The sequence below is a fragment of the Trachinotus anak genome, unplaced genomic scaffold (genome assembly GCF_046630095.1).
Source record: "Trachinotus anak isolate AG129_WGS33_773 ecotype Australia unplaced genomic scaffold, CSIRO_AGI_Tana_v1 ptg000013l, whole genome shotgun sequence".
NCBI lineage: Eukaryota > Metazoa > Chordata > Actinopteri > Carangiformes > Carangidae > Trachinotus > Trachinotus anak.
The window spans coordinates 18,531,406-18,550,441 of record NW_027273864.1 but is presented as its reverse complement, the minus strand read 5'-3'; the positions used below and the strand labels follow the sequence as shown (position 1 = coordinate 18,550,441).

At 40.2% G+C, this 19,036-nt stretch overlaps 2 protein-coding genes across 2 annotated transcripts; one reads left to right on the top strand and one right to left on the bottom strand.

Annotated features, from left to right (window-relative positions):
* Positions 1 to 224: 224 nt before the first annotated feature.
* On the top strand, positions 225 to 10,865 carry plch2b (phospholipase C, eta 2b). Its single transcript, XM_071494984.1, has 21 exons — positions 225 to 944; positions 2,616 to 2,762; positions 3,611 to 3,854; positions 4,000 to 4,129; positions 5,209 to 5,379; positions 5,876 to 5,969; positions 6,081 to 6,284; positions 6,379 to 6,499; positions 6,604 to 6,775; positions 6,853 to 6,966; positions 7,110 to 7,193; positions 7,711 to 7,808; positions 7,908 to 7,996; positions 8,123 to 8,308; positions 8,423 to 8,530; positions 8,626 to 8,750; positions 8,859 to 8,943; positions 9,072 to 9,218; positions 9,342 to 9,421; positions 9,514 to 10,600; positions 10,728 to 10,865. Exons 1-21 carry the CDS (start codon positions 593 to 595, stop codon positions 10,730 to 10,732), a joined length of 3,843 nt encoding a protein of 1,280 aa, XP_071351085.1. The 5' UTR covers positions 225 to 592; the 3' UTR covers positions 10,733 to 10,865.
* A 398-nt stretch (positions 10,866 to 11,263) lies between these two features.
* On the bottom strand, positions 11,264 to 16,413 carry LOC139631044 (glutamate receptor U1). Its single transcript, XM_071494985.1, has 10 exons — positions 16,264 to 16,413; positions 15,992 to 16,077; positions 14,909 to 14,940; positions 14,615 to 14,794; positions 14,144 to 14,367; positions 13,879 to 13,976; positions 13,535 to 13,752; positions 13,210 to 13,429; positions 12,868 to 13,112; positions 11,264 to 11,515 (listed from the first exon to the last, which is right to left on the bottom strand). The coding sequence occupies exons 2-10, from the start codon at positions 16,074 to 16,076 to the stop codon at positions 11,411 to 11,413; spliced, it is 1,407 nt and encodes a 468-aa protein (XP_071351086.1). The 5' UTR covers position 16,077; positions 16,264 to 16,413; the 3' UTR covers positions 11,264 to 11,410.
* Positions 16,414 to 19,036: the final 2,623 nt, after the last annotated feature.

Sequence of the window (19,036 nt, the reverse complement as noted above, 5' to 3'; positions counted from 1 at the left end):
TGTCACACAGTTTCCTCTAGGGGGAAATCATTCCACACAGAGTGGATGCTTCCTGCTTGTTAATATTCAAATGTACCAGTGTGACCTTAAATCCTAATACTGTCTATCCTAACAACATTTAATTAAAAGTATCAAGTACAATTTCTATATTCTATAATGATTAGGACTGCCATAAGCGTAGTTAAATTAATATGTGAACCCCTCCTATCCTCCTCTCGCTCTTCAGAGGCTTACTGGTTGCGTGAAAATCCCTCCATGAAAGCAGGGCTGAAGCCTCACTCCAGGATTACAGCTTGAGGAAGATTTAGTGACTGACACATGTTGCACACTTCCTCTCTGCAAGCTGTGTCTCAGTGCAAATAAATAAATAAAAAAGAATCCATGGCTACAATAGTGGATCCCTTAACACAGGATGACGAAGAATGAACCTTCAGGATGGGAATATTGTTCCCTGATCCCATGTGGGAAGACTTTAACCAGAAGAGGAGGATATGCTGATACTTTAGAAGCTGCATGAGAGACGCTGTCCTATAAGGAAACTTTGCTGAAGAGCCCAGCAGAATGAGGAAGAAGGTGGTTTCATGTGGTGTGAATGGGACAGGATAGGTGGACTCAAATGTACGATTCAGGGATGAACATCACCCCAGCGATGGCACCTCTATCTCCAGGGCTGAGTGGCAGTCAACCACTGTCCTCTTTGTCACCTAAGAAGACCACTTTTCAGTCTTTGGGATCTTTGTCATCGGGGATGTTCTCCCCCTCATTGGCTAGGGGCTCAACCTATCAGGCAAAACAGGCCTCGAGCCCCTTGAATTCGCCCACCCCATCCATTATGAGCTCCCCAAAACTCTGGCAGAAAGCATCCATATCTAGACTCGCAGAGGAGTTTTTCTGGATTGGTGGCAGCGTGGTTGCACAGCCTAAATGGAGACTGGGTCAGATAGGTAAGACTCACCAATGACTCATGAAATTATTTTGTGTTCTGGACTAGTTGGAGGCAGGAGAGTGACTTTTGGTTTATGCTAGAGGGGAGGGAATTGCAGTAGTGTAATGTAGATAGAAGATAAGATAAATGTGTGAATGACTTTTTCCAGATCAGGGTGTGAGAGTCTTGGTTTGATTCTGGAGATGGTTCGCATTTGGAGGAAGTAGGACAGGACAACTTTTGTGATGTGTTGTTCAAAACTTCTGGCAAAAGAGTTCACTTTGGCAGACCAAGGCTCCCCTCAATGGCATTAATAAGGTTGGATTGAACAATATTATTGCTGATTTTGAGTTGTTGAGTGGTAAGAGGTTTAGTGCCATCCAACAGTTAATATTGTTGAGACAATATTAAACAGCAGGCTTTCTGCATGACCAGTTCTTAGAGGAAGGTATATCTGCCTGATAGCAATGAAAATCAATGTTGTGGCGCTGGATGACTTGACCAAGTGAAACCACATAGATAGAAAGAAACTGGGCCTAAAAATTTAACCTTGCAATACACCATAGGTAATGCAAGTCATAGAAGATGAGAAATTACCTCCGGTGACCTAGTGTGTTCTCTCTAAAAGGTAGGAGTTAAACCAACTAAGTGCAGTATCCCTCATGCCAACCCAGGTCTTAAGATGGTCAATTAAAATGGCATGATCTGCAGTGTCAAAAGCTGCACATAAATCTAAAAGAATGAAACCTGTGCTCTCTCCCTTGTTGGCTGACGTCATTGGTTACCTTAAGGAGGGTCGTTTCTGCGTAATGCTCTTGTAAATAGCATCCAAAATATGGGTGTTCCACTCACAGTATAACAGACTAGAGAAGCAGGGAAGCTGGGAAGCCTGTGAGTAGATAATGGGCATATGGACAGTAGACAATCCTTTAGGATTAGCCTGAATGATGTGCCAGGTTGCGTCACATGTATCTGAGCTTCAGATTACAAACAAAGATTACCTGCTCTCAGCCCACAAAACAATCACACCACTTCACCGTGAAGAAGGATGGCCTGAATGTTACAATAATATTGTTTGATCTGAGATGCTATTTCAGTACAAGTACTATGAATCCACCATTCAGATTTGAACAAAGAAATGTGGAAATAATTTGAATCCTTGTGAGGCAGCTGATAATTGATTGATGTGTTTTTGTTTTTAGACAATAATCATTTTAGGGTTGTGTATCATTTCCTTCTTCTGCTTCTTATCATTAACACATAAACAGCTACTTAAATCCCTGTGTGACGCAGCCTATAATCTCATAAACAAGTGCTTGATGGTAAACCCCTACTTGTCGAGGTAGCTTCAGGGATTCCTTTCAGTAATACATAATGTCTTCTTGCACAAATTCAGGACGCATGTGCTGCAGTATTTCATATTACACACTATCTCAACATGATTTATATTAACAATAAGGCACTGGGAATGGGAACAGGAGTGGGATCATTGGGAAAATTGAAAATCTTAAGCACCAACATGTTATATTTCACTTAAAAACTTCACAGAAGCACAGTGCGAATGGACTTTATCTGATGTTTGGACTAAGTAAATGTCACAGCCCAGTGGATTTCTGACAGGTCTGACTCACAGAGAAGGACTGCCATTTGAGCACTGATAAATAATGTGTCTCTTTGTGCTCTCATGCAGTGGAGAGGTGTATGTGCACAATGCAGACTGGTACTCAGATGACCAAGCTGAAGGGGAAGAAGAAAGGACTGGTACGATTCTTTTACCTGGACGAGCACAAGTCCTGCATCCGATGGCGGCCCTCCAGGAAACATGATAAGGCCAAAAGTGAGCCTTCACCACTCTGAATTTACAGAACTGAACATCTGAGTATGTATTTATCAGCTAGCTGCTGGCTAGCTTGTGGATGATTTTTGGGTTTGACGTAGCGCTCAAGATCAAACAAGATCATCATCACTAATAGACAAATTAGATCTATCAAAGATTAGGAGGGTGATAAATAGATTAAACCTCCTGTTCTCTCAGTGGGCCTTCAGAATGCCAGTGCTCTGCCCTCTGTTTAGCTGAGGATTGCACATTAACCGAGTAGTATATCTTGAGATCAATAACTCTGGTCCCTCTGAGCAAAATCACATTTGGTTGTAACCACTCTTTGTGTGTTGTTATGGTCATATACATATACATAAAAGTTTGGTTTTATACCATAAAGACACTGCACAATTTCACTAAATAGCTGCCTGTTTTATTAATTGGTTATGAAGGTTTCACTGATTTGCTGCATTACTGTTGAGCTAAAATATTTGATACCTTGAAAAATGCATTTTACTACAGCCTTTTTTTAGGCAAACCTAAAATCAATATATACATATATAATCCATTATAAATCTTGAAGGCAATTATTTACATCAAATATTTCTAAATTTTTACTATAAATAGCCCTAGTTAACCTTAAAAGCAACTGTACAGTACATCCATATTTGAAGCTAATTAGCAGCAGATAAAGGACTGAAGGGAATTACATGCTGGCAATCTTAAATAAAGATTTACAAGTCGTATTTCAGCACAAATAAAGCGTGAGGACAATCACTGGAAACACTTATCCAACCAAACACTTTATTTAAAATGATTGAAAGCTCTGAATGATCACTACAAGCTTCCTTGATGATCTGTTTCAGTCACTATTGATTCCATCCACGAAGTCTGCGAGGGGAAAAAATCAGAGATCTTCAGGCGGTATGCAGACAACCGTTTCGACCCAAACTGCTGCTTCAGTATTTACTATGGGGAGCGAGTGAAGTCCCTGGACCTGGTCTCCACCAACGCAGAGGAGACCCGCACCTGGATCACTGGGCTAAAATACCTCCTGGCTGGTATCAGTGATGAAGACAGTTTGGCCCGAAGGCAACGCACCCGTGATCAATATCCTTTATCCAGCCACTCATGCACATGTTCAGTGTCTAAATGACAACATGATGATCTGTTACAAATACATCACTTCATATTCAACAGATTATTTAGCCTAAAAGTTATGATAACGCGTAATGATCCTTAACTGCAGCCTTACATGGTTACAGCAGACTTTCTCTGAGGCCGACAAAAATGGAGATGGCACCTTGAGCATTGGGGAGGTTCACCAGCTGCTCCACAAACTCAATGTGAATTTACCCAAGCAGAAAGTCAGGGAGATGTTTCAAGTAAGACTTGCACTCACAGAGATTGGTCATGAAAGCTGCCATAGATTTCATGTGCATGACTTCCATCAGAGCTACCTCTGAGCTTTTGTATATTTATTAATCAAGTACCACTAATACAACATCTCCTAACTGGAAATGTTGATCTATTCAGTTGGGGTTATATGGCTGCAAAACATAATTATATTAGCTACATGATTTAACATGTGACATGATTGATGGCTCTAATTCAGTAATGAACAGTATGTGAGGAAACTTACAAGACTAAGAGTCTGCAGCTATGCAAGCAGTTCCATGAACCTTTACTCAGCAACAGCCGTGTTATGCACTATATGCTATTGTCCGCATACTAGCATGCTTGCAATGCTGGTGTGTACACTGGTCACCATCTTTATTGAGCATGTTAGCATACTAATGTTCACTAATCAGCACAGACAAATAACTGAGACAAATGAGGATGTCATTAGTTTTGCATTAGTTTAGTTATTTGTCATGAACCAACTTGATGATTGCAATTTCATGACAATCGATTCAAAATTTGTTGAGACATTTCATCCAGAACCACAAATGTCAAGCACACATTGGAGTTAGAGAAAAAGTCAGGGGACTGGCAATCCATCTCATACTTATTGAGATATTTGTATATGGTGAAATATGGCATCTAGCACAAAATCTTTCTAAACCAGAAAAGGGCTGGTTCCAGAGTACAAACTTGTGTACGGAAAGAAGGAATCATTTTTGTTATTGAAGCAATGAGACAAAAAAAGGAGATGGAGCCAGCAGACAAATATGTATATACAATATTTTGGCAGGAGGGTGCCACAGGAAGGCCATATGGCCACCACTGAACAGATGGCTTCAGCTGCAGTGTAATATTGCTTTAGTTCAGCGGCTCACTGTCCCCCCTCCCAATGATGGCAGTCTCTGTGAACGGGTGCCATCATGTTTTATGGTGACATAGATATATCCTTTAGATATGGTGGTTCATATTTTTTTGGCAGGGTGGTTATCTCAAATCACACATACTAAGAGAGTTATGTCTGTCTCATAAAAAAAAAAACAACTTTTGTCTATATCTGTAGGAAGCAGACACAGACGAGAACCAAGGCTCTCTGGGTTTTGAAGAATTCTGTTCATTCTATAAGATGATTTCCACACGCAGAGACCTCTACCTGATAATGATCTCCTACAGCAATCAGAAAGAAGTCATGGATCTTCACGACCTTGCACGTTTTCTGGAAAATGAACAGAAGGTACAACAAACTGAGTAAAAATAATCATGCAGATCTGTCATTTCACATGAAAGGAACATCCTAGTGTGTGTGTGTGTTTGTGTGTGTGTGTGTGTGTGTGTGTGTGTGTGTGTGTGTGTTTCAATTATTATACTTTAGATTTTCATTAAATCAAACCCCACTCTTCATAGTATTCATGGTCACTATTTTTCAATGTGCATTCTGTAATTGCTTCTCTTTATAGTAGATTTCATTGTTGGTGGCAGATATATCAGCCTGACCTTTTACTGTTTTCTACTAAATAAAACTGTAGAAAAAAATAAAAAATCTCAAATTTAAGTTAATGAAAAGCATTGAGAAATAGTTCTAAGCCTCTATTTAACAGAACTTAAGTTACAACTAATGCAAGCTGAACATTTCCTACTGCTGTTAGTTTACCATAAAAGCACTGAATTGACACAACTTCTATGTAAAATTTTAACCAAAAAGATGGTTCCTGCTGTTGTTTTTTTCGCAGATGCGAGGCCTGGCCAAAGAACACCTAGTTGACATAGTGGCAAAGTTTGAGCCATGTCCTGAGAACCTGCAGCGTATGGTTCTGGGTATTGATGGTATGCCCATATATGCATTTGACAAATTAAGTAAAATCACATGTGTCGCTTAGACCAGACATGACATCAACATACAAATAAAACACCTGGTCTGAAACTTTCTTCCTTCAGGTTTTACAAACTACATGCGGAGTCCCGCAGGCGATATCTTCAACCCCGATCACAATCAGGTGAACCAGGACATGACGCAGCCTCTGTGTAACTACTTCATTGCCACATCACATAACACCTATTTGACAGGAGACCAGCTGCTGTCTCAGTCTAGAGTGGAAATGTACGCCTATGTTCTCCAGGCTGGCTGTCGCTGTGTGGAGGGTAAGAGTCTGCAAAACCAGAACTTCAGCTCTTTTAACTGGAATTTTATCACAGGACAGGCCTCTGATAATTCACTCTCTTTCTCCAATTTAAGTGGACTGCTGGGATGGCCCAGATGGAGAGCCCATTATCCATCATGGTTACACCTTGACATCCAAAATCCTCTTCAAAGAGGTTATTGAAACAATCAACAAATATGCCTTCACAAAATCACAGTAGGTGCCTCTGGTCCTGATATTAATGGAGTTTGTATTATGGCCTGTTTGCCATGCTGGCTCAGTAATTCATTTGTCATCACCTCACCCCTCCATCTCCCCAGATACCCTGTGATCTTGTCCATAGAGAATCACTGCACTGTGCCTCAGCAGAAGAAAATGGCTGAGTATCTGAGAGAGGTGCTGCAGGACAAACTGGACCTGTCCAATGTCAACATGCATGAATGCAAGAAGCTGCCCTCCCCTGAGGTCCTGAAAGGGAAGGTTTTAGTCAAGGTAAAATTGCTGAGATGAAAGCACTTACACAAAGTGAAAGTATCAAATGGCTGAATAAACATTTGTTGTTTTTTTAGGGAAAGAAGCTGCCAGCAAACCTTGAATCAGATGCAGAGGAAGGTGATGTGTCTGATGAAGACACTGGTGATGAGGAAGAGGAGGAAGATGATGATGATGATGACAACCCACAGGCTAGTGAAACCTTGAACCATAGATAGATAGATAGATAGATAGATAGATAGATAGATAGATAGATAGATAGATAGATAGATAGATAGATAGTAGATAGATAGACAATGTACACATATCAATATATTATGTTTGACTGTTTCAGGATGGGAATAGTGTTAATTCTGCCAATCAGCCCAAGAAAAAGAGACGATTTGGCAGATCGATAATAAGGAGCTTCAAACGAAAGGTCTGACATTTGTTCATTTTCTCAAGCTTTTTAAGGGTTCTGTAAACGATTGTTACTGCCACTAGATGCGGCACATCTAGTCTCTGCCTTTGTCAGAGGCCTTTTTAGTCAAAAACGTGGTTCCTTAAGCAGAGGAAATTCTGGAAGGTCGCTTCCACCTGAACATTGCATACTGCACTGTGCCATCTCAACTGTGGTCAGTCCCTGTGTGTTTATAAACATGGGACTAACAGTCCCATGCACGAATATGCACAGGTATATGCAATTACATGCACACGCTGCCAGACCGGATACCAAAACAAAGAAAAGAAATTCAGATTACACATTCAGAGGGGGTGTGACTTTGTTTTCTGCTCAGGACACCATTAGAGAATAGTTGTTTGCTGCTATATTATTGTTTAAAATCTTGTTTACAGAACCTTTCTCCACTTAAAATTTTAACCTTAAAAATGCAAATAATAAATTTGACAGCTTACTATTTGGATGAGTTTGAATTTTAAAAAAAGATCTTTTTCAGAGGAAAAAGAAAATTCGAGTAAAAAATAAGGCGATGTCTGATGGAGAATCAGACTACAGCAGCAGCAGAGAAAGGAGCCAAATTGTTTACCATCCCAAGTAAGACACTGAATTAAGTCACTGAATTAAGAAGTTTTAGCACTCTAATGTTCCTAGTATTATCATTTACACTTATACTTAATATAACTCTCCTTTCAGGAAAAGGAAGACAATGAGGCTGTCTCGAGCTCTGTCTGACCTGGTCAAATACACAAAATCTGTCCGTGTGCATGACGTAGAAACTCAAGGTAAATTCAATTAAACATTAAAGTGAACATCCAACTAGGATTTTCTTGTTTACAACAATTATATCTTACAGTTCATGGTAAGTTTTGAGAATGGATCCCTGATGCTCTTTTGTTTCTATCTGGCAGCATTTGCAAACAGTTGGCAGGTATCATCCCTCAATGAGACTGTTATGAACCAAATCTTACAGCTGAAGCCAGGTGAGTTAGTGCGTTTCAACCAGCGCCAGCTCCTTAGAGTATACCCGTCCAACTACAGAGTGGACTCAAGCAACTTCAACCCACAACCATACTGGAACGCAGGATGTCATATGGGTAAGACCATCAGAGACTACAAGAGGCTCCTGCCTCATTTCAGAAAATAACAGTAAGGTGTCTGTTAGGTATTATAGCAATTTTTCATTGGTATAAATGTGTGCTTGATTTTAGTTGCAATGAACTATCAAACAGAGGGACGTATGCTTGAACTTAACCAAGCCAAATTCTCAAGTAACGGAAACTGCGGCTATATTCTGAAGCCTAAGTGCATGTGTAAAGGTATGTGTATATTGTAGTGTGTGAAGAGTGAATGGCAGATGTCCCTGTGTACGGACATTTTAACTTTATTTTATTCTTGTTGGTTTTTTTCTCAGCTGCCTTTAACCCCATGTTGGAGGATCCTCTACCAGGACACAGAAAGACTCAGTTAGTGCTGAAGATCATCAGTGGACAGCAGCTTCCCAAACCTAAAGATTCAATGTTTGGGGACAGAGGAGAGGTAAGGCCAAAATACACTGACATAAAATCATGGCTAGATCATTAGCAAACACATTTAAAACAATTTTAGTACTAAAATTCTGTTTTTCTTCTGTTTTTACACTTTCAGATTATTGATCCCTTTGTGGAGGTTGAGATTATCGGCCTACCTGTTGATTGTTCCAAACAGCAGACAAGGGTGGTGGATGATAATGGTATCTGTGCAAACTCCATTTTGCAATTCAAATTATGTCTCTTAAGTTATTATCTCTTTATGTATTTTCAAAAATGCAAGACTTTTGCACTTTTAGGTCTGTGTAACTTCCCTTCTTCTGTCTTTCAGGTTTCAACCCGATGTGGGAGGAGACTCTGGTTTTCAATATTCAAATGCCGCAGATCGCCCTGGTGCGTTTCCAGGTGTGGGATCATGATCCTATTGGGCGAGATTTCATTGGGCAGAGGACTGTAGCTTTCACCAGTATGATGCCAGGTACATAAGAAGATATCTGTGATGCACTCGTTTTACCCTGAGTTTGCTCCTTGCAAGAATGAAAATAAGTATTTTATCTATTCTTTCAATATGAATGAAATTGAGTGTAACATGATTTTTTAGGTTATCGGCATGTATACCTGGAGGGGATGGCGGAGTCGTCCATCTTTGTTCATGTCGCTATCAATGATATAACAGGAAAGGCAAGTAATTTCAAAATAGCAAACACATACATCTAATGTCAGCTTCATCTGAAAAGTATATCTTAAAACCTTTTTTGTCCATTGTGAAACAGATCAAACCCTCAAATGCGGTACAAGCTGCTAGAAAACACATCCAAAAAGCAGCTCAGAAGCATATAAAGGGTCATCAAAGGCAGCCCTCTCTAGACTTCTCCGTCCTGTCCTCAGAAGACGGACGTGCTCTGTACTTCCGCAGAGATCTGGATACCATCTCTCAGGACAGCAGGAATGGGGAAATGTCTCCTCTGGTACAAGGGCCAGCAGCCAAGGCTGCTATCCACAAAGGGGCCATGAGTGAGCCAGTGAGGCGTGCTCACAGAGTCAAAATTCATGAACCACCAGAGACAAGGAGAGGGATCTTCAGCCGGATGTCCTCCACTGACTCCCACCACATGGGGGCTGCTCCCCGTGTGGTAGCGGATAACTTTGACCTTGAGACCTCTTCTCAGGCCTCTTGCCCTGATGGTCCCACTCCTGACAGCCAAAATCCAATTCAAGAAGAATTGGAGAATGAACTTAATGAACCAACAGAATCAAACTGTGCTGAGCAGGAGCCAGTTCAGACATTTGAACCAGAGCAGCCTGAACCATCTGAGGAATTATCAGTAGAACCAGAAACTGCAATTGAACCTGAGCAACCACCAAAAGCTCAGAGTCAGACCAGTTCACTCCCTCAGCCTCAGCCCGTGCCACAGCCTCTGCCCCAGCCTGAAGCCAAACCTCCTCCACTTATCCCTCCAGCATCTCCTGCCAGGGTAAGACGGACCTTAGAGGCCCCTGCCACCCCCCGACCGTCCACCCCAATACGAACAAAGGCCCGCTCACGCAGTTGCCCTCGAAAACAGACTACCTCTGCTCAGACACCGATGTTGAAGCACAAACCTGCCGTCCACTGGCAGACACAGCGAGCACAAAACTGTGGCAGCTACAGTAGCCCGCTTAGACGCATACCCAACGGTCTCTGCCTGTCGGACAGCACGTCCAGCAGCAGTGGCGGCAGCACTGACAGCCTGGAGTTTGTGCCCTCCCGTGTGCCAGTTGATGCAGAGCAGCGTGAGGGCACCCTGCAGAGGGAGATGAAGGCCCTTTTTGACCAGAAGATGAGAGAAATCCGCTGTAAATCACCACTTTTTCCAGATGGTGAGTAATGGGTGATTTGTGATTCATATTTGTATTTAAGTCAAATAAAAAACAAATACAAAAGTTAAGTGGCTGTACTAAATCCTTGTTTTTGTGTGTACTTTTTTGTGTGTTTTTTTTTTTTTAGATTAGACCACAGTTTAAATTTGTTACTTCAGACAACAAACTCCTTCAGAGGACGAAGAATCAGATGAGCAACAAAGTTGTTGGAGGGCAAACAAAGATGAGATGGCTGAGTCACAAAGCAGTTCTGATTTCCTCTCTAGATACATGGGAAGACACGAAGCATCATTTCACAATTAGGCAGTTTTTATTATTTTAGGTCTGCTGTAATGTTTACAATCCACACTGTTGTAGTCATGCTGCTGGAATGTTTACAAACAACACAGTTTTTATGCATGAAATAGTTTTTAAAAAGAAATTGTTTAAGTCACATGATGCCATTGCCAACTGTACAAAACAGCATGATGTAGAGTCACAAAAAAGTAACAGCAAACTCAAAAAATACACGATCGCTATTTGTTAGCAAAAAAATGTCAGTTTTCAAGTGTAAACAAAGATCATTCCAACAGTTATTTTCATAATATTTTAACTGTAATGTTTGCTTTTTCATTGGAACTGTAGCATTTGTACTTGAAATCAATAAACTGATTATTTTAATAAAATGTAAGTTTATTTTCTGATGTATCTTTCCAAGTAAGAAAGTTCAAAACCTACACTTAAGCTAATGCTTCTGTCAAACGTTATCAAACAAATTTAAAAGTTAAAAGGATCAGTAACTTGTTAAAACGACACGATTTCATGTTATTTCTATGCCTTTTCTTTATCCTTGTCGACATTTTCCTGGGGTCTGCTTGCATTGCTGGTCCTCAAGCGCAGACTCAGTTCTTCAGTCAGCACAGTGCAGCAGGATTTCTGAGGGAAGGAGGTTGTGAAATAAATCCGTTTTTAAAATGTTGATGAATTTAATGTGAACTTAGCCAGTAGGAGGGCCTGTGTTCTAAATAAGACCGATACCAAGAAGGAGCTTGCAACGCAAAACAAACATCACTAAACATAAATCATATTACAAAAAGCCATTTTTAGAGGCTTATTTTATCAACAACCTCAGTTCCCTTCAAGTGAAGGTCATTGACCACATGATTACATAAGCAGGTGTCTGGCTACAGGAGACTTCTCATTATGATTTCTAGTGGAATATTTATGTTCATAAATTCAAGTATTTTGTTTAGATAAACAATAGTGGTGTTACATGTTATTCCACCTTTAACAAAAATGCTCCTTCTAGTTGAAGAATGAATGAAAGTGTTATCTCTGATCATGAAGTTACATCCTACACAATCATGACAAGTGAAGTTAGCACTGGGGATGTTGCAGGGTGCAAATCAGATTTAACTCGTCTCTTATGTAAGACTCCCTCTTGTGGCAGAATTTATAGGTGACTGTTCATTGAAATTCTGCATGTAAACGCTACAACTGCCTTTGCTTTCTTCGTACGTAGTATTTTCTGCAACTGATCAGCTGAGAGCAGACAATCGGCTTCCTGTTTACACCGGCTCTCGCATGCCCTGTGTCCGTGAATGGTCACTAATGTTTTCAGGTGTTTCAGTATGGACGCAGATCGTCTGGACAGAGATCGTTTTCATTTGAAAAATCCGTTTTGAAACGAAAACTTAGTGGTATGGTGTGGATGCAGCCAAAGGCTTTGACAGTATTGGGGTTAGATGCCAGGATGTGCATTGTTTATGAACCACACCTTCAACAGACTTATAAATAGGGCTATATGTAGACACAAAAGTTAAAGGTGATGTCTGCTCCTTACCAGGTTTAACAACCAGAAGTTCATTATGATTCATTTGTTTCACTTTGTCCAAAGTATTATCTAACAAGGATTTGCCATAACCACATCAAAGCATTCACACAAATCTTTGGCCTGTGTGTGGATGAGTGAGCATGACTGTCTGAGTCTGGTTGTGTCTTCTACATTTGGGTTTGTTAAAGCTAATGAGACAACAAACTGGCAAATTACAGGGTTGCTTTTAACCATAAAAACTACAAATTGTGTGGTCTTTAAATGGCTGAGCAAACACTGTAACCACAGGCTTACGGAACTATTTCAAATACTACTGTATAAACACAAATACACTTTGCCAAGCTTAAAACAGTACTGCTTGGTTTAGTTTCTGGAAAGTTAACACTTTGGCAATGAAGAATTTTTTTAGTCACTGGACAGCAGTAATGTGATTTATGAATGTGTTTGCAAATACCCTCTGCTCTGCTGCACCTCTGCGACTCTTGGAGGTGAGCTCCAGGACGGCCAGCAGTGCTCCCAGCCCCAAGCCCAGGGAAAGAACCAGGAACATCCCCTTGAGGCTGTGCAGCTGCACAGGCGAAGACTTGGTCTTGTCTGCTATGCAGCTGCTGGCCCACCACTTACTTCGCAGGTAAGCCAGCTCTCCAGCCTCACTCAGTTGAAGGATTGCCACACTGAGGTTCTTTATCAAAGGGGAACCTTGAGGAAATTGGTGTTATGTTAGTTACACTGTTCAACTTTCTTTTTTTCTTTTTTTAATTAAATTATTTAGAGGTTTTAAAGTGGGCAGCCTCACCAAGGGCAGCAGCAATGCTGTATCCCCTCATGCCAATGACTTCATGTGCTCTGACCAGTTCACAATGCCGCGCTACTGCCAAGTCCAGAGAGACAGACTCTCCAATAAAGGCGAAGTTTCCCTCTTTTGCACGCCGGACCCCTTCGTCCATAGATGACACAAAACTCTTAGTTCTCTCCATGTGTTCATAGATTCTGCGATACACTGGGTTGTTTGAATTCTGGATGAAGGAAAAAAAAATACATAGCATAAAAACTACCATGAGATAAGTGATCCGGTGCATTTCAAGTCTTAACAACTGAGATATCAACATCTTCATTCTCACCTTAAAGAAGGCAAGGGTGGAAGAGCCAGCCAGGCAGCCATACTCAATTGTGTCCTGATTGGCCAAGTCCTCAAACCCTTTCACCATCAGCTGAGCGGACTCAGAGCTCTTAGAGGAGCTAAGGTTGGAGAAATAACAAGCCAGGAGGACGACAGTAAATAACCACCAGCTGCAGCAAATGACACGTCCTGCGAGAGATTTGGGGTGAGGACCAGCACCTGACAACACAAAAAAAGAGCACAAAGAGAGTCTATATGAGATAGTGAATTTTTACAGATAAACATCAGAGATCCTACTCTCCCTTCGCTGTGTTGGCACACAAGATGTCTGGTTTTGCTGTTTACCTTGAAGAGTCAGAGCTCCAGCTGTGTACCACAGACTGTGGACAAGGCTGAATCTGTTCTGTTCACTCTGAGGCTGACTCCACTCACAGGGGCTGATTCTGCATTTACATGAAAACATGAATTATTGATGTAACTCCACTACTGGCAAAAATGTGGAAATATCCCCAGAAAATAAGTAGATGTTCATGCTTAAATCCACACATAACCACATCAATAAACATTGACAAATAAATAAATAAAATATTTAACTATTTGCATTACCAACCTGGCAACTATAAAGATGCTTGCAGCAGTCCCCAGGTAGGCAATGAGGATGCCAACCCAGGTCTCAGCCGTAAAGGGGTTCAGAAAATCGAAGAAGCCTGATCCCTCTGAGATGTCCTTCCTCAGCAGGATGCTGATTCCTGTTTGCATGAACGGTTTGGTCATCCCCACAGCTTTCTCACGAGCTGCAGTGAGAGTCAGTGGAGCAATGGCAAGATCTGCCTCCTGTAGGGAAAGCATAAAAACATTTGACATGTGTAAGAGGATATTATACACATACATTGACAGAAACTCCTGAAGGAGTTGAAGAGTTTTTAATTTCACCAATAACCTCACTGCTATTGTTTTCGCCACGTTTACTTATTTTGTATGCATCAGTGGTCGGTCACCCATGTCGGCTGGGTAATTCAAGCTTCTACAGAGTACGTTTCTGCACTTTGACTTGTTCAAATGCCATTTTGTATGTACTCACCCCTCTCACCACCTCTCCAATCATCCCATTCCAGTTCCCATTGTCATCCTGCCTGCCATATGAACTATCTTTCACCAGCTGCACTCTGTACTTAAAGCCCAGTTTCTTGGCTACTTCAGACAGCAGGTCCATGCAAAAGCCCTCCAGTTGTGTGCCCTTGGAAATTGTATACGGCTCTTGCTATAAGGAAAAATGTTAAAAGTTCATCAGTCAAATGTGTTTTATCTTTGATCTTGTATTCACAGTGGCATAAAGCTTAAGTATTAAAAGCCAGAAAAGTACAGATAAAACTACCTTTATTGTTGTGATTCTCAGCTCTGATTGCACTGATGATGGGGGGGGGGGGGGGATAAGGAACAAGTTAGTGCAAAACAAGAAAATCTTGTCCATGAAAACTGAACAGTTAGGATGGAGTAAGGATGCAACAAATAATGAGGATACATCACAGTAAGAGAGCAATTCCGGGTTTATTTTTCAGTCACAAAAGTGCCTCACAGCTGATGTCCACCCTAAATTTAGCAGAATCAAAGATGCTTTTGTGCAGGGGCCGTCTTCAGACTTTACTCTGACACGCAGAGATGTCTGAGGTGAATTTCGGGGTACGTGTATTGACCTTCTAGTCACAACTGGTTTCCGGTATCCTAGAGATCTGGCCACTCTCCTCTTCTACTTGAAAACATTTTGCGGACCACAATCTATTTAGAGCAGTGTGTTAATTCAAAGAGTCTCAATGCCATGCCACTCTGGGATGGGAGGGAAGTCAAAGAGTATCAAAAGCCCCAATTCAGGCCAAGGCCTCAGGGATCCATCACCACGGGGTGATCCTGACAACCATCAGATCCTCCTTTTCAAAAGATGACACGTATACAAGCTCTTCAAGCCCCTGTCACTTTTTGGCCACTCTGAACACAGGGTCTTTGTTTGCTCCATAGAGTTGATTTATTGCCATTTTTGTGAGGGTGCAACTGGCTTGCTTCCTTGTCTGTTTTTCTACAAGAGTTGGACAGGATGTGGCGCTACACTTTGATATTCATCCGATCTGACAGTCTATGTATTTATGTCTTGTCAAGCTTGAGAAATTTCTACCAAATCCAGCAGTGAAAACATGAGGAATTTGGCACAAGTATAAAGCAAGCTGCCACCACACTGAATAACAAATGCAGTGACCGGGTCAAACTTAGAAATATCAGTATCCAGAAACAAAACATTTCTAATGTTGTCAATCATAACGACTTCTATATCGGTGCACACTCAGTTGCTTTAAACATTTGAGGTAAAAAAAAAAAAATTGTCAGCACTGTAACAAGCCTGGTTAAATCTGTTATATCGCTCTATTTCTTCATAAGTACAAACCTGAGAAGAATAAATTTCACTTACCTGCAGCACAGATTCCCATGTCCAGGAAAATCCCAAAAGACAATACAAAGAAGCCAAACAGCATCTTGTTCCTGCTGATCTGCATCCTGAGAGTTAAAAATAGACAGTTCGTGGTTGACGGTGCACCGGAGGGATCACATGGATAAACTTAAATAAATGTCTGTTAAGATCTTTCTTGATACAAATGCAAGCATGTGAATCAAGTCATCACATTAAATAGTTTAAAAATTGACAATCAGTGAGGAGAACATAGATGAGATGGATGTCCTTACCACCTGACAAGAGTCCAAGATGTGACTGCTGGATTGGCACGTCAGGCTACAGACAGACCCCAGTGATACAGCGTGATCTGAAGTTTTGTCAGACTCAAATGTGTTAAGACAGCCAGCGAAGTTTTTGTGGGTGGAGAAAGTGGAAGAATTTTGAAGGGTTGGGAAGAAGCAGCGTGAAACTTACAGCTTCCAAGATGGATTAAAAAGTGGTGATTTGTACTAAAAATAACTCCAAGAAATATCTTAATATAAATGAATAAAAAAATATCTGAGTCACATCATCTTGATAGAGAGCAGTAACATAGTATTTTGGCTAACTATCGTGGGTTTTTATGATATTTATATTTTCATTACATGTGAACAAGGTTGGATATTTGAAGCTCCTGATGCTAGCAACAGGCAGCTCTCACGCAGTGTATGTTACATTTATAGAAACCTACTGCATACATTAAGTTTATGTATTGAAAGTAGAACTGTTGAGAAAGTATACATTTGTTAACCATTATTTATTCAGTGTTGTTGCACTGAGAGGCAATTTCTCTTAGAGCAACAGCCCTCGCTCTTTATCAACTTTTTAATGTAAAAACTGACAGACTAAAATCTTGTGATGCCCCGAAGAAAAATCTAAATGTTGCAACACAAAGAAGAAAAAAAAAGAGTAAAGATATTCTGGCAAAGAACTGAACATAAAACATCTTTTGAGGAGCGTGCTCACTGACCCTGGAAAGATGTCTGAGGCTCAGTGAAGTGTTGAATAAGTAAGAAAGCCTTCATTGTGTCATCGGCACATTTAGAATTAATAAATAAAATCAAACCTAGCAGCATGCATCTATCCATCCATCCAATAGCCATACCGCTTATCCTTACTGGGTCGTCAGTCTATCACAGGGTCATAGAGATTATGATTCATTAAAATTATTAAATTGTTATAAATTCATGTTACAGTTGACATCTGTGCTCTGTCAATAGTTGAAAAACTAGATATCTTGATGTAAGCAAATCATTTTGACTGTTAATGCAGCAGGATACAGCTGACATAATAGTCTCTGTATGTTCACAAGGTATTGAATGACTCCTGTATAACTAGTGGCAAAAAGAGCCAGATTGTGCAGACTAAAAAATTAGTAATAATATATTAATAAATAAAAAAAAAAAAGCCTGTTGGCATGGTAAAATTACTTTATCTCAGCACTGGCACATGATCCTGCTGTAATGTGAAGTAAGTGCTTTTTCTCCTGCCAGTGTTAAGTTAACAAAAATCATTGTTGGCTTTGATAGACCACAAACCCACACCATTACTGTCAAATCCTGTATTAATTGCACCATAAGGTCACAAAATTAACTGCAGTTATTCTAATGGAAGAACTTTTGCCAACGCAGTTTGACAGAAATACTTAAATCTACATTCGATTTTATTATTGTTTCAATGGATTAGTTACAGTGTCTGTAAATGTTATCTCTTTGTATTATAGTCAAAACTGTTTTGAATTGTAGACACTTCCAGGAGCATACACTGAATCACACACTCACATATTTTTATTTTGATTCATTTTTTATTATTATTTAACTGAGGGGACATAACCTTGGAGTCCTGATGTAACATAGTAAAAAGAAAAGAATAAAGCAAAATCCATTTTATGTGTCAGGTAAGTTCATAAATGTGACTTTGGTTTACAGAGGGACACAGTGCACCCACATGCAGTTACCTAGCAACATAAGCATATAGGTATGCAATACACTGATCAGGTAAAAAGGCTATTTTAAACAGCTATTTTAGACTCAAAATATAGTCCGATTGATATTAGGCCAACCCAATATAAATTAGAAAAAAGTGTGAGCAAGACTTTGAAACCGGAGCCTAATGTTTGATAAAAACAGACTGACTCAAGGGCCATTTGCAAGCTTTCAGAAATATCACAGTCTTCATTGGCAGAATTTGCACACAGGTGGATCTGCTGTCATGTGAGTTTAGGAGCCGTTGCAATTTCATCCGCAGCAATTTTTAGATTTTTTTTATGTGTGCTGTCTTAAAAATGAATTCATGATAGTTCATTAATTTGTTGAAAGCTCCAGAAAAAGCTAAAAGCTTTAGTTGGAATTGCTTTGCCAAAGTGCTGTGGCTTAAAAAATAGCAGCGACTGGGCTGATACAGATCCAACAGATCCAGCATTATGACAACTGGGCAAACTCCATCCACTGGTGAAGACTGTGATACCATAACAAGCTTCAGAAAAGCTAGTATGTGGACAAGAGCTGGAGTCCACTGATTGATTAGTTGACCAATAGAAAATGAATCAACTATTATGATAATGTTATATACACCTATGATAGCAAACCGAATGTCTTTGGGTTTAGGACTGTTGATCTGACAAACAATTTGAATTCATCACTTTCGGTTCTGGGAAGTTATAATAGGCATTTTTTCTGACATAGCTTAGACAAAACAATTGACCAGTTAGTAGAGATATCAATCAGCACATTAATCAGTAATGGGAATAATATTTAGCTGCAGTTCCTGCAATCTGAATTGAAATGTTTTAGATCTTGGTTTTGGGAAATAAGATTTACCAACAGTATAACAGGAACAGCGTTTCTATGGCTGTGTCAATCCCTAACCTACAAACCTACAGTTTGTATTAGAAATATACACAATTTCTTTATTATGTATTTATTATTAAATTACAAGCTTATTTCACATGCTTCCCTAGAAATAGCAGGTGTGTAACAGGTACAATATGGGGTCTGGGGAAAAATGAAGATGTAGCCATAAGGC